General features: G+C 45.1%; 1 protein-coding gene across 1 annotated transcript in view; it reads left to right on the top strand.

Annotated features, from left to right (window-relative positions):
- Positions 1-9,593, top strand: part of efna3a (ephrin-A3a) — a 53,925-nt gene extending 44,332 nt beyond the window's left edge. Inside the window, exons 2-5 of the mRNA XM_041955997.1 lie at positions 1,151-1,452; positions 1,728-1,793; positions 3,511-3,588; positions 9,331-9,593. Of these exons, the coding sequence (XP_041811931.1) occupies positions 1,151-1,452; positions 1,728-1,793; positions 3,511-3,588; positions 9,331-9,449 (565 nt within the window). The 3' untranslated portion in view covers positions 9,450-9,593. The remainder of the gene's footprint in view (positions 1-1,150; positions 1,453-1,727; positions 1,794-3,510; positions 3,589-9,330) is intronic.
- The last annotated feature ends 2,683 nt before the right edge of the window (positions 9,594-12,276 follow it).

The following is a 12,276-nucleotide window of genomic DNA, read 5'->3' as shown; positions in this document are numbered from 1 at the left end:
GGAGCCTTAAATCAACTGAGGGGTTACTGTACCATCGTGTACATCGCGCACACACGCACACGCTCAACCTCAGAGCAGCCTTCTTTACCTGCTAACGGCCTATTCGTGCATGAGCGGCGGCTGCAGAGGGAGTTTGGTCCATCATATGTACTGTGCTCCCCTGCGGCCGGAGCATACATCGCCACTGACAGGATCTCCTTCCGCCTCAGTGACCCGGCCTGTAGCGGGCTCAGGGGGGAAGACAGGAGTACAGATTATCATTCTCAGCACTGTTCTCAGCACTCGCCACGAGGCATTTAGTGAGGAAATGTGTGTTTTTCTATGCGGGGAGGGGGGCGAAAGGTGTAGTAGTTTATCTCTAGAAGGAAAGAGGGTGTTCATGTACAGTGAGGGAAGAGTCTATCGCTCTCTGGCTTCTTTGTGATGCTTTTATGTTAACTCTTGTGCTGAAAACACCAGTTGATTTATCAACTAATCATAAGGCAATGATTTTGACATCTGATTAATCATTTAAATAATTCATCATAATTCATTCATCAAAAAAATCAGCTTCTCAAATGTGGGTATTTGCTGCTTTACTCTGTTTGGTGTCATTGTAAATCAGATATCTTGGCTTGCCTTGGGCTCATTTTTCACTATTTCCTGATATTTTATGGGATGTAGAATCAATCAGTGATTGATTATAAAGATAATTAGGTTTAAAAGACAAGTTCAGCATTTTGGGAAATACTCTTATTCACTTTCTTGACAAGAGTTAGATGATATGATACCATACTTAAATTTTTTCCATATGAAGGTACAGCCAGGAGATGGTTAGCTTAGCTTAGCATAAACACTGGAAACAGGGAAACAGCTAGCCTGGCTCTGGCCAGCTGGCCACAGGCACCTGTGAAGCTCACCAATCAACATCTTGTTTGTAGCAACGACAAGTTGCGTTTTTTTATGTGCTGGACTATTTTTTGGCTGAGAGAAGGGATTTTCTGGAGCGTGGTTGCCTGGCAACCTCACGCTGATGACAAGGCTCCAAATGTCAGATTTTATTCCTTTAACAGATAATGAAAACAATTAATCATTTGCGTCCCTGGTTACTAATCCACATTTCTGTCTGTTTTTCTCTCTCTTCATCCACCCGTCTGTGTTATTAATCCAGGCTACGGAGGGAGGGCTACACGGTGCAGGTCAGCGTCAATGACTACCTGGACATCTACTGCCCGCACTATAACACCACCCAGCGGGGGACGCTGGAGCGCATCGTGGCCGAGCAGTACATCCTCTACATGGTCAGCTACCGCGGCTACCGCACCTGCGACCCCCAGCTGGGCTCCAAGCGCTGGGAGTGCAACCGGCCCCACGCGCCTCACGCTCCCATCAAGTTCTCAGAGAAGTTCCAGCGCTACAGCGCCTTCTCGCTGGGCTACGAGTTCAACGTGGGCCAGGAGTACTACTATATCTGTGAGTCAGGCCGCTAAACACCAGCGCTGGTTTACTGTGATGGATGGAAAGAGCCTGAGGATGATGCACGTCCAGTATTTTAATATCTTCTCTTCAGCTGCTGTCACCCACACGAGTTGATGGCGCGTGGGTGTTGCTAATAGATTCTGGAAGTTCAGCTGAGGACAGGCGGTTGCTCGGTTGCAGCGCCGCAGTTTGCACAGCTGAATGTTGAGGGTGGTGCGGCCTGCAGAGGGCACAAGGTTGACATGCTGTGTGTTTGCTCTCCGTTTCAGCCACACCCACCCACCACCACGGCCACAGCTGCCTGAGAATGAGGGTCTACGTCTGCTGCTCCACCGGTGAGACCCAACAACTCCTCTCGTCTCACCTCCACAGCTCTCTCTCCCACTCATTTTACACCATTTCCTCTCTTTCTGTGCCACTTTGTCTCCACTTTCCTCTCCCCTCCCATCTCTTTCTATCTCCCAAACACACAGAGAAACAGAGACAAAGAGGCAGATAGAGAGAGAGAGAAAAACTAAGATCTGACAGTCTTGTCTCAGAGAGAGGCTTTTCTGCCGCACGCTGTCTTGGCGAGGTTTTGATGATGGCGTCTTTTCCCTCGAAGCAGCGCTTTGAGAGTGATGGCTTAATGTTATTCTCTGTCTCAGTGCTATTACAGTAATGCTCTATCTCTCTCTGAGAATGACATGCTCTCGTGAAGACGTACAAAAGATGTAAAAGGGAAAAAAAACTGTTTCAGCTGCAAAATCCAGCTCTCTGCCCTCCTTCTCCCTCTCTGTCACTCTCCATCCCCTTCTCCCCTCCCAGCTCTCTTGACCATCTACCCCCCCTCACCGTCTATCTCTTCTTCTCTTTTTCTGGCTCTCTGATGCCTGCTGCTCTGTATAGTGTGTGTGTTATTTTTACCCTGGTAGCCTGCTCTCTCCCCTGCAGGCCTTTGATCAGGGAGCCCAGTGCTGAAAGCCTCCCCCTCTCCTCTAACCTTGTCAGCACTAATACATCCCACACTCAGGCCAGTGTCAGCCCCTGTGTACACATCACCTTAACACCCACCGCCCCCCATCCCGGTGTCACGGCTAATCTATTGATGTGTCTACCACGCCTCCGTTTGCTTCTGTGTGTGTGTGTGTGTTTTGGGGTGATGTGTGTGCCACTGCACATGGCTGTACGTCAGACATACATTTTTTTTTAAAGCGCCTGTGTGTGTGTGTGTGTGTGTGTGTGTGTGCGTGTGTGTGTGTGTGTGCATGAATGGGTATGTGTGCATTGGTGCATTTAGTCGGTTTACAATCCACAACCTTTACTCAGCAAGGTCATTTTAACAGCTTGCTATCAAAAAGCTGTTGATTTCAGCTGCCTCCAGACCGTTTCCATTTCCTCTGCGAGCCTCCCACCTTCGCCCTTAAAAGCCTTAAAGATAAGAAAGACATGTGAATATTCACTGCGTATGCTTTACATCTGCGAAAAAGCTGCAAATTGATTGCTACCAGCTCCTATTTAAATCCTCCTTAAAATGTTGTTTCATCCTCCTAACTATGCATCAGAATCACAGGCTCACACAGACGTGCACATTTCATTGAAAAAAGAGAGGAAAACAAACAAAGACATATTCACATGCACATCAACAAACCCACACATCATTCGTTCGCGAATAATTTGGCAACGCAGACTGAATGTAATTCTGTGTCTAGACGAACAGTAAATGTAAAAATGATTTCTGTCCGCCGCTTCCAAATGCTTTTAATCATCAGATGGAAGACTGGAGTCGTGGTCCAGGATTTTTTCGTGCTTTTCTCAGCGGCAGGGGCGCACCAACTGTTCTGCTGTATCTGTGCACATTTTATCCGTGCCTAAAATGCACATTTCACTCAGTGTTGTCATTTTAATTTGGTGTTTTCTCTCCCTGTCTCTCCCTCTCTCCATCTTTGTTTCTCTCCTCTGCTTTTTATGCCTCCCTCTCCTTTCTCTCTTGCTGCCCTTCTGTGTGTGTGTGTGTGTGTGTGTGTGTGTGTGTGTGTGTGTGTGTGTGTGTAAATGCGGCGTGTTTCTCAGTTTCCCAGGGAGATGATGACTCCAGTCAGACTCCTCCTGTCTACACAGTCAGGCCAAACATCAAAATACACAACATTGGTGAGTGACTCTGAGTTGCTGAAAATGAACAGCAGCCGATTGCCAGATGCCGGTCAGTATTTGGCTGTGGCTGCAAAGCTTCATTTATGTACTGATCATTGTGGAAAGGAACCAACCATTTGTTAGTTTTTTCATTCTATGTTTGGGAAAAGAAAATCCACAGCTCATAGCTGGTTGATGAGTAAAACCCTTATATTCCACTCTTGAGAGTTGTGTTGTTGGGGTAAGACAAGGAAACAATCAGAAGTAGTTACACCATTTACTGTATTTACAGGCATCTGTGTGAGAAAGTGAATATGAATGTAAAGCAGTGAACCTGCTTAAGCCAACAGTAGACCCATGACATCTATTACGCAACATTAAAGGATGTTTCCAGTTTCTTAAATCTTGTATCTTATTTTCATAGTTTTGGCCATCATTTCTATCGGTTATGATTACATAATAATCACCAAAGTAATATGGAAGCACCGAGCCAAAATGCGGAAACCGGTATAATACAGTTCATTTGTCAATGTCGTTATAAAATTCAGTGTTTCATTAGTTACATTAATTCAGTCACGACAGAACGCTAACTCATTTTTAGTGCCAGCAATAGCTGGCCTCATGTTGCCTTACATATAAATTATTCTAATGAGTTGCACACAGTGAGTGAAAGTGATTAAAGATTTGGGGAGTGCTAAAACAGAAGTGCATCAGCGTTGGAACGAGGAGAAGAAAAGTCAGATTGATACATTCCCCCGATTATCAGATTATCACATTCTGTTTTATTTGTGTTTTACACAGCGTCCCATCTTTTTTTGGAATCAGGGCTATGCAAAGTATTTGCTGATATCTGAGAACGCAGCAGTCAGAAACCACTTTACATGGAGGCAAAGTGGAACATGAGCACTTCCAGCATGTTACTGAAAAGCCACTGAACAGCAAAACTGCTCCCAACTATGACAAGTACAGTAGGTCAAAGTTGAACCAAGAAGGCTTTCTCTCCCCAATATCTCTGTTTCTTTAAAACCTGCATCTAACAGCTTGTGTTACCCCGTCACATTTCTTTCTTCACTGTGTTAACGTGAGGCAAGGACATTGTTAGTAACACCAATAAGAATGATGGCACATATGAGAAAAAGACCTTTTTGTCTAGAGCAAGATCCACAAGTCAGTCGGGGTCTTGTAAGGAACGAAAGGTCCATGTTTACCTAAGGAGAAAGCATGTCAGCGAGCAAGTCAATTGTGCAGCTGAGTGGTTATATAAACCCTCTATTTTTCTCTCTCTTTCTCCATCCTCATCTCAAACAAAAGCCTCTTGCCGGGAATCATTTAGTATGCTTGTTTCGGGGAGCTGTGGGCAGTCTGTGACGAGGGCTAAGAGAGTGTGACCTGCCTGAGATGGAAACTGAGGCCGGCAGCGACAGAGTGAAAAGAGCTCTTGAGCCACCAGCAATGAGTACCTTCAGAGAGAGAGAGAGAGAGAGAGAGAGGCAGGAAAGAGTGAGAGACAAAGTGAGAGAGAGAAAGTCAGGAAGCAGAAATGCAGCAGGAGAAAAGCTGACAGAAAGAGGGACAGATAAGGCAGAGAGAGAGAGAGAAACAGGCAGAAAGAGAGATAAAACCGGAGTGGGGGCAGAGAGAGAGGGTGCAGAGAGAAGGGGCAGAGGAAGAAAGAAAAGCTCAGTGGTGGGCGAATTGCTCAGCAGTAACTCAGGCTCGAGCTTACGTAGAATTTAATATATAAAAAAAATGCTCACTGGCAGAGAATCATAAAAAATCATAGCCTCGAGCGCTGTGATGCATTTTGCTGAATACATTTGGCAGAATAACAAAATCGGGACACGCAGATGTATGCGCGCACACACACTTAAAAACAGCCCGTACCCCCGATGGCCCTGCTGACCGCTGGACACCCACTCTGTGACTCACCCTCAGGACCAGACCAGCCCACAGACTGGCTTAGCATCAACACTTCTCTCCCTCTCTCTCTCCACATATGTTTGGACTTGCTGGCTTCCTCGTTACTTTATTATTAGCTTTGCTTGTACGTCACATTTTCCTTATTTAACACGGTGTTTTAAGGACAATTCCAGCCCGTTGGACTCATTTTTGTAGTTTCAGCCATCGTTTCTGTGGGTAAGAACAAGATTGCTCTCACCGAGTTAATTGCGAAAATCAGACAGGGCAAGAAACATGAGCATTAAGATGACCATACAGGTTTTAAACAAATCCCCGGGTTACACAAACTTACTTGGAAAAGAAAATTAAGGCCAGCAATGAAAATATTACCCAATCTGTCTGCTGTAAACATCCAACACAGTTTATCATTTGTGAAACAAGACGCTGCAATTTGCAATCTGTGTATAAGTAGCCCTCTGATCATCTGACTCGCTTGTCTTTCTTGCAATATAAGTAAGTGTTTCCAGCTCTGGGCTATTCTTTGTAACATAAACTACAAAAACAAAAGTTGTAATAAACCAGAATTAGCCTTTAGGTGTGACTGGATTTACCTTTTTTTCTGATTTTTATTGTCTAAACCCCGAGCAGCACACCTCTGTTCTGCTTGTAGCTTCCTATTGCTCAGCAGAGATCAGCTGGAGGCTTATTGCTGCAAACGTGCTATAAGAAGTCAGCATCAGTCTTGTGGTTTATGCCTTGAATTAATCATAACTTTATAGTCTCCTGCAGCAGAGCTTAGTATACAATGCATTCTCCCATCTGTGACACACTTGCCCTTAAACACTTTCCTCTTATATTGAGTGTCTGCAGCAGTAGCAGTGGGCTGAAGGCTGAAGCATAAATTATGTGGCGGACCAGAAAATGCAAGCCTGACCAGATCATTTTGAAGATGTGTCGATAGGCCCTGGCGCCTGTGATTCATTTGTTTGGCCTGTTATGTTGCAGATTTTCTCGAAATCATGCAGTTCTGGTTCCGTTGCACTGAGCCAACCCTCAGCAGCCAGAACAACTGAAACCTTTGGTTCAGAAACATGTTGGACCACCTTTTGGTGCTGATCGCAGTTTTAGTAGCAGCTTAACAACAGACATGTAGCCTTATCTAATTTCGTATCACTTCTGTTCTAATCAGTCAGTACCAAGCGATGCATCCGTTGAATTCGCGATGATCAGAGACATTTGCAGATTAAAGAGTTGTTAATTCTGTTTGTGGTCTCACAAGAACTCACAGCTGCAGCAGTCTCATCCACATGCTTGCTGCCATCTTTCGGTTGCTCCTTTTCATGGATGTAGCTCGGTAGCTTTGCAGGAAGACGGCCTCTCCATTCTTAATTCTGCCCGCAAAGCTCCGATTGGTCGACTGTTCCTCCAGCAAGTGGAAATTGCTATCGATGGTCATAACACTGAAGATGTGGGCGGTGATTAAACCGAGCTCACAGCCTCCCAGAGTTCAAGCTGACATCTTGAGCTCTAAGAGCACAACTGCATGCAAAGATGCCATCTTTATTTGGATACTTGCTTTCATTCCACTGGTTTTATTGAGAACAATATCAGTGGATTTTCATTTCCCCTGAATGTTCCTCAAGTTATTCAGGACAAGTCTCGGTCTCGGTTATGAACGCAGGAAGCTGCTTCAGTGTTCAGGTGCACTCTGGCATTAAGGCATCGATCTGCGAGTATTAATAGAGTGTAAGCCAGTTGAATGCCTTTCGCACTCTTACACCTCCCCCACTGACCTATAGCGCTGAAGGTCCATCGCCTCATGCTGTTTCCGCATCACTGCGAGCGTGCCATCGCCGTGGCGTAGTTGGCGCAATGATTTATCGGACCAGACAACCTTTTTCCACTCGTCGACGGTCTAGAGCTGATGTTTCTTATCTCACTGTAAATGCCTCGGGCGGTTCACCGCGGACAGGAGAGCTACACCTCGTGCTCGTCTGTTGTTAGACCCGATACAGACAAGACCGCACCAGATTGTGTTCTCGGAAATTGATCGCTGTATCCCACCAATGTGCTGTGATGTTAGGTGTCGTACTGTGGACCTTTGATAACTTGTTATGGCCCGAGGCACCCGACGTCCCCCACATTCATCTTCCAAGGGCGGCCTCCCTAAATAGCACGGGGTTTTTGAAGAGCTGCATATTGCGCTGCTTTGTGATTGTCAAAGCTCCTCGCGCCCACAAACAAGTCTGGAAGAAGGCGCGAACTAAATCGGTTCACACACCAAGCAGCTGTGGGAATGGAGTTGTGTCTGCATGCGCTTGTTTATGTAAAAGGTAGAGCTAGCTTCTGCAGGAACAGGGTGTCTCTTCTTCTGGAGTGTTACATTTTACTTCTGGAGCCTCTCTGTGAAACCTTCTGGAGAGACAAAGCGGATGGTGTGAAGGCCCTGCTCTGACCTGTGGGCCCCGACCTGAGGCAGCGCTGGTTTACTCTCCCCCCCGCCTCGCCTGTCGCCTCAGTGTCGCGTGTCAGCGCCGCAGACAGGCGCCTTTGTGTTCCTCAAGAACAGCCCTGACGTGGGCAAGCGTCACACAACCAGGACGAACCAGAGCGGTCGGATGGTTTCCTCTCAGACAGAGACGACAAAAACAAAATTCCGTACATTCATCAACCATCAGCTGACATGTGATTGTTGTCTCTGTCTGTTATCTCTTATCACCTTCCTTGTTTTCACTTGCAGCCATTGCCGTCTCTATTACGTTTAGCGAACTCGAGACTTTAGCGTCACAGTGAAAAAACATTTTTTAAGACGTCTTGCGCCCTTCGTTTAATGCATTTCCTGTTGAAAGCCAGTCTGGTTTTGATGGAAGACGATATTTGGCCTGAACTTTTACGCACTGAGGCGTCGTGATGACAACATAATAAAGTGAAAGTAATGGGATTTTAGTAGACAAACACATTTTTTGTCAGTTTTGGGGTACAATTTGTCAAATAGATGTATCCTTTCTTGGATCAAAACAAGTACTTTTCATCTCTCCACTGTGATTTTCAGCTGTTAAACCCAAATCATTTCCTAATCGTGCGACATAATATCAGTATGTCACATACGGAGGCTATAAACTCTTCCATCACCCCTCCCCTGCACCTACATCTCTCTTTTATGTCGGATGTGGGCTAATGTGACTAGCGTCAGGAAGAAATTGCAGCTTTCTTCTGCACTTAGTTAGATTACTTGATGGGAAAAAAGTGTTCTTTCTCACATCTGGATGCAGCAAGCCCAAGTTGCCCTTACTTGTGATGGATGTGTAAGCAACAGAGCTCTGTTTGCTTCCTTTTGCTTTATTTTAGCGTGTAATAACCCCCTGGAAATAATGGGCAAAATTATGTCGAGCCAGAGCGTAATGACTCAGTGTAATCCACTTTTTACCGAATATTACAAAAAGTGTTCTCCCAGCTCTTTCTCCGTCTTTTCCCTCCAGCTAATGTTCTGTTGTGTCTAATCAATGGCGAGGCCATAGTAATTTGGTTTGATTGAAATCCCTCCAGGATAAAAACATCATTAGTGTGAAAAGAGGAATACATGAACAAAAAAAAAAAGCAGATCAGAAACAAAAGTGTTTTTAATTTCCCATCCCAAGGGGGAATGTGGCCATATGTAGCTGAGCTGATGATAATTGGTGGTTTGTTGATAATTGCATCATGTCTCTCTCTCTGCATATGTTAAAGCACAATTTGCATGCGTCACACATTGCCTTTAGATTGATGAATTAATAATAGAGTAATGGTTCGTTTCCTTCAGTCTGGCACACGCGCACGCTTTCACACTCACGCTCTTCTATTTTCTCGCTTTTCTCTCCCCAGACGAGTTTAACCCCGAAGTTCCCAAACTGGAGAAAAGCGTCAGTGGCAGCAGCCCATCACGCGACCGCCTTCTTCTCACAGTGGCGATGCTGCTCGTCTCCGCCGTCCTTTTGTCCTAGCGACTGTCACCGCGAGTGACGCTTCACGCATAGCTGGACCGCCTTGTCCAAAGGGCTTTGTTTCCACCGAGTTGTTGATGAGAGAGTTGGCAAAAACACAGAAGAGAATCAAGCAGAGGTGAAACAGAACCACAAATCAAAGAGACACAGAAAGAAATTCTTGAACTTACCTGGACTTTTAAAAAAAGGAGAGGCCTTTTTGCTGTCATATTCACACCAGTGTATTTTGACGCTCCATGTGTTGGACATATATCTCATATGAATACCGCGGCATTTCATGCAGTGGACTCATATGGAGTCCACAGCCACAACCTATATTCTGTATCAGACTTCTGTGCTTGCCCGACAGGGGGGTGAGAAAGTGGACCTGTAATGAGTTGGATGTAGACTACACACTCTTATTGTAGCATGGACATCAAATCACCTGAGGAATTAAAGCTGCTTCAGCTGATGAAAGCAGGGTTTTTGAAGCCGTGAGCTTTGAAGAAGGTGGCAAACGAGGACTTTCACAGTGGAATTTTTTCAGGCCTTGGACCGCGGACCAAGTATGCTGATGGATAAAACGCATCTTAGATGTAGTAAAGAGCAAGGTGGACTCTGGAACTGTTTTGATCTTACCTGGGCTACGCAGGATAATTATATAATCAGTCAGTGATGAGAACTGCTGCCGTTGTCCTGGACATTGAGGAATGTTTTCACACTGGTGTGAGAGCTGCTGGTAATAAGAGCCCAAGGTGGTTCTTAAGAAAAGGGAAAGACTTTGTGAGGATATCCGCCGGCCTTTCAAAAATCCATTTTCTCCAGACATCAAAAACACCCCTGGCTTTGTGATAGGTACAGATGCAAAGCCTGCGTTTCGTAGAGGATAGCGAGTGCCCTCTTAGAACTAGTCCTTTGTCTGCATTTCCTGCCTTCACTGTAACAACCCTAGAAAAATACAGACCCTGGACTAGTAATTTGATGGCACTTAGACTTGGTAGATGTGTGTCTTGTTCCGACGCATTTACCTTCAGCACTTCGCGTAGATTTTCCGGATGTCAAACCTTTCTCCTCGCAGCAATCAGCAGAGTCATTCAGAACACCACTAATTTACAGTTCTTAAAAACCTCTCTCAGCAGCAAGTTCCCTTTTAATCCCAGACAACCCCGTCTTATTCCTCTTTCACTTCAGAGGCTCCCAGCCAATCAGTGCTGATGGCCTTTACAGCAGTCGCGGTCACCATGGAAACGACCCCATACAGTCGCCAGAGCGCGGCAGGTGCCTGAGGAGAAATTGTGCTTTGAGTCTCAAAGTAACGCTGCCGCCATTTTGTTAAAAAAAAGGAAAAAAAAAAAAAAGAAAGAAAAGAAAACACGTGTGAATGTGCAAATAAAGTTCACTTTTTTATATTGTAATACAGGACAACGTAGGCTGGCATTAATCAAATTACAATGTTGTGCTTTTTTAATTTATTTACTTTTCAAATGTATTTATTTTAACATTAAAGTATATTATTTATCTACCTAATTTATTAGTGTGCATTTGTAGGCCTTTGCTCAATAAGCTATTGTGCCATTTTTTTATTCTTTTTTTTAAAGTGTGGAATTTTTACTGCAGCATTTTGCTTGTGTAGATAAATAGTCAGATGTAATTCAGCCTGACATAAAGAGAGGGTTCTTGGTTATGACTAATCAGTAGGGACATACACTGAGTAACCCTACTCTCATGTAACAGATACTGCTAACCAGAGCATGTCATAAACCAACTGTGAACGCACAGACAGAGCAGATGCTGATGGAAGGGCGGCATTCCTCAAGTGCTGCACTTGCGAAACGAAGGAGTCTGCATTGTAATGTATATTTATAATACATGCCGGTTATGGAATGTGCGTGCGTGTGCACATGCGTGTGTGAGCGTGTGTGCTTCATCTGCCTGCTTTTCTGCGTGTGTGCGTGCGTGTGCGTGGGAGCGAGCAAGAGGGGGTGAAAAAAAAAACATGTGTGCACATTTGTGTGCGTATGTATGTAGAATGTGTTTGTCCGCGCTTTTCGAGTATGTGGCATTTAGAAATTTCGTACCCGTTAAGGAGTCGTTTGTAGGATCTGAATATGCAAGCGTGTATGAGAGAATGTGCTCTTCTGTAATGTTAGTTTACGTTACGGGGTTTGGGAAGCGGGCGAAAAGCATTTACCGATGTGGAGGACAACCATGAGAAATGTGTTTACCTTTGACAAGAATGAATAAAAAAAAACAACTGTAAATTGATCCAAGAATGATTAAAACAATGGCAATTAAACTCTTTTTTGCAAATTTACTTGTGTGTGTTTGATTGGAGATGCTTAGCAAACTGCGCTGTTGGTTTGCACATAAATAAGGTGCAGCCTACTCTCTCGCCTCTGTCTGCCCTTTCTTTATCTGAACAGTGACTCCTTCACCTTCACTCACCCTGCACTCACTTCTGTTTGTTTTTCTTGAGCACTACTTGAAAGCGATGCTCTCCCTCTTTCTCTCACACTCCACTTTCAGATGTGTCGGCTGCGAGCAGACATGTAAACAGACAGCGCTCTTGCTGCACGTACTCTTGGTGTAAAACTATCAGCCGTTCACACTTGGCCCATCTCGCTTCGGTTTCGCAAACACTTCGTCTGCCATAAAACATAATGACAGCGTTTGTGTGTGTGTGTGTGTGGGTGTGGGGGGGGGGGTCGGGGGAGTCGCGGCTTCACATCTCCCACTCCATCCGTCTCTCTCCCTCAAAAAAAAAAACACCTGCAAGCCATTCATGTCTCCACAAATCTGTCTCTCCACATCGCTCTCCTTTCCCATTGCCCCTGTCAGCTTCTTTCTA

This window comes from Chelmon rostratus, chromosome 16, assembly GCF_017976325.1.
Source record: "Chelmon rostratus isolate fCheRos1 chromosome 16, fCheRos1.pri, whole genome shotgun sequence".
Lineage (NCBI taxonomy): Eukaryota > Metazoa > Chordata > Actinopteri > Chaetodontiformes > Chaetodontidae > Chelmon > Chelmon rostratus.
This window is presented reverse-complemented; position numbering and strand designations above follow the sequence as displayed.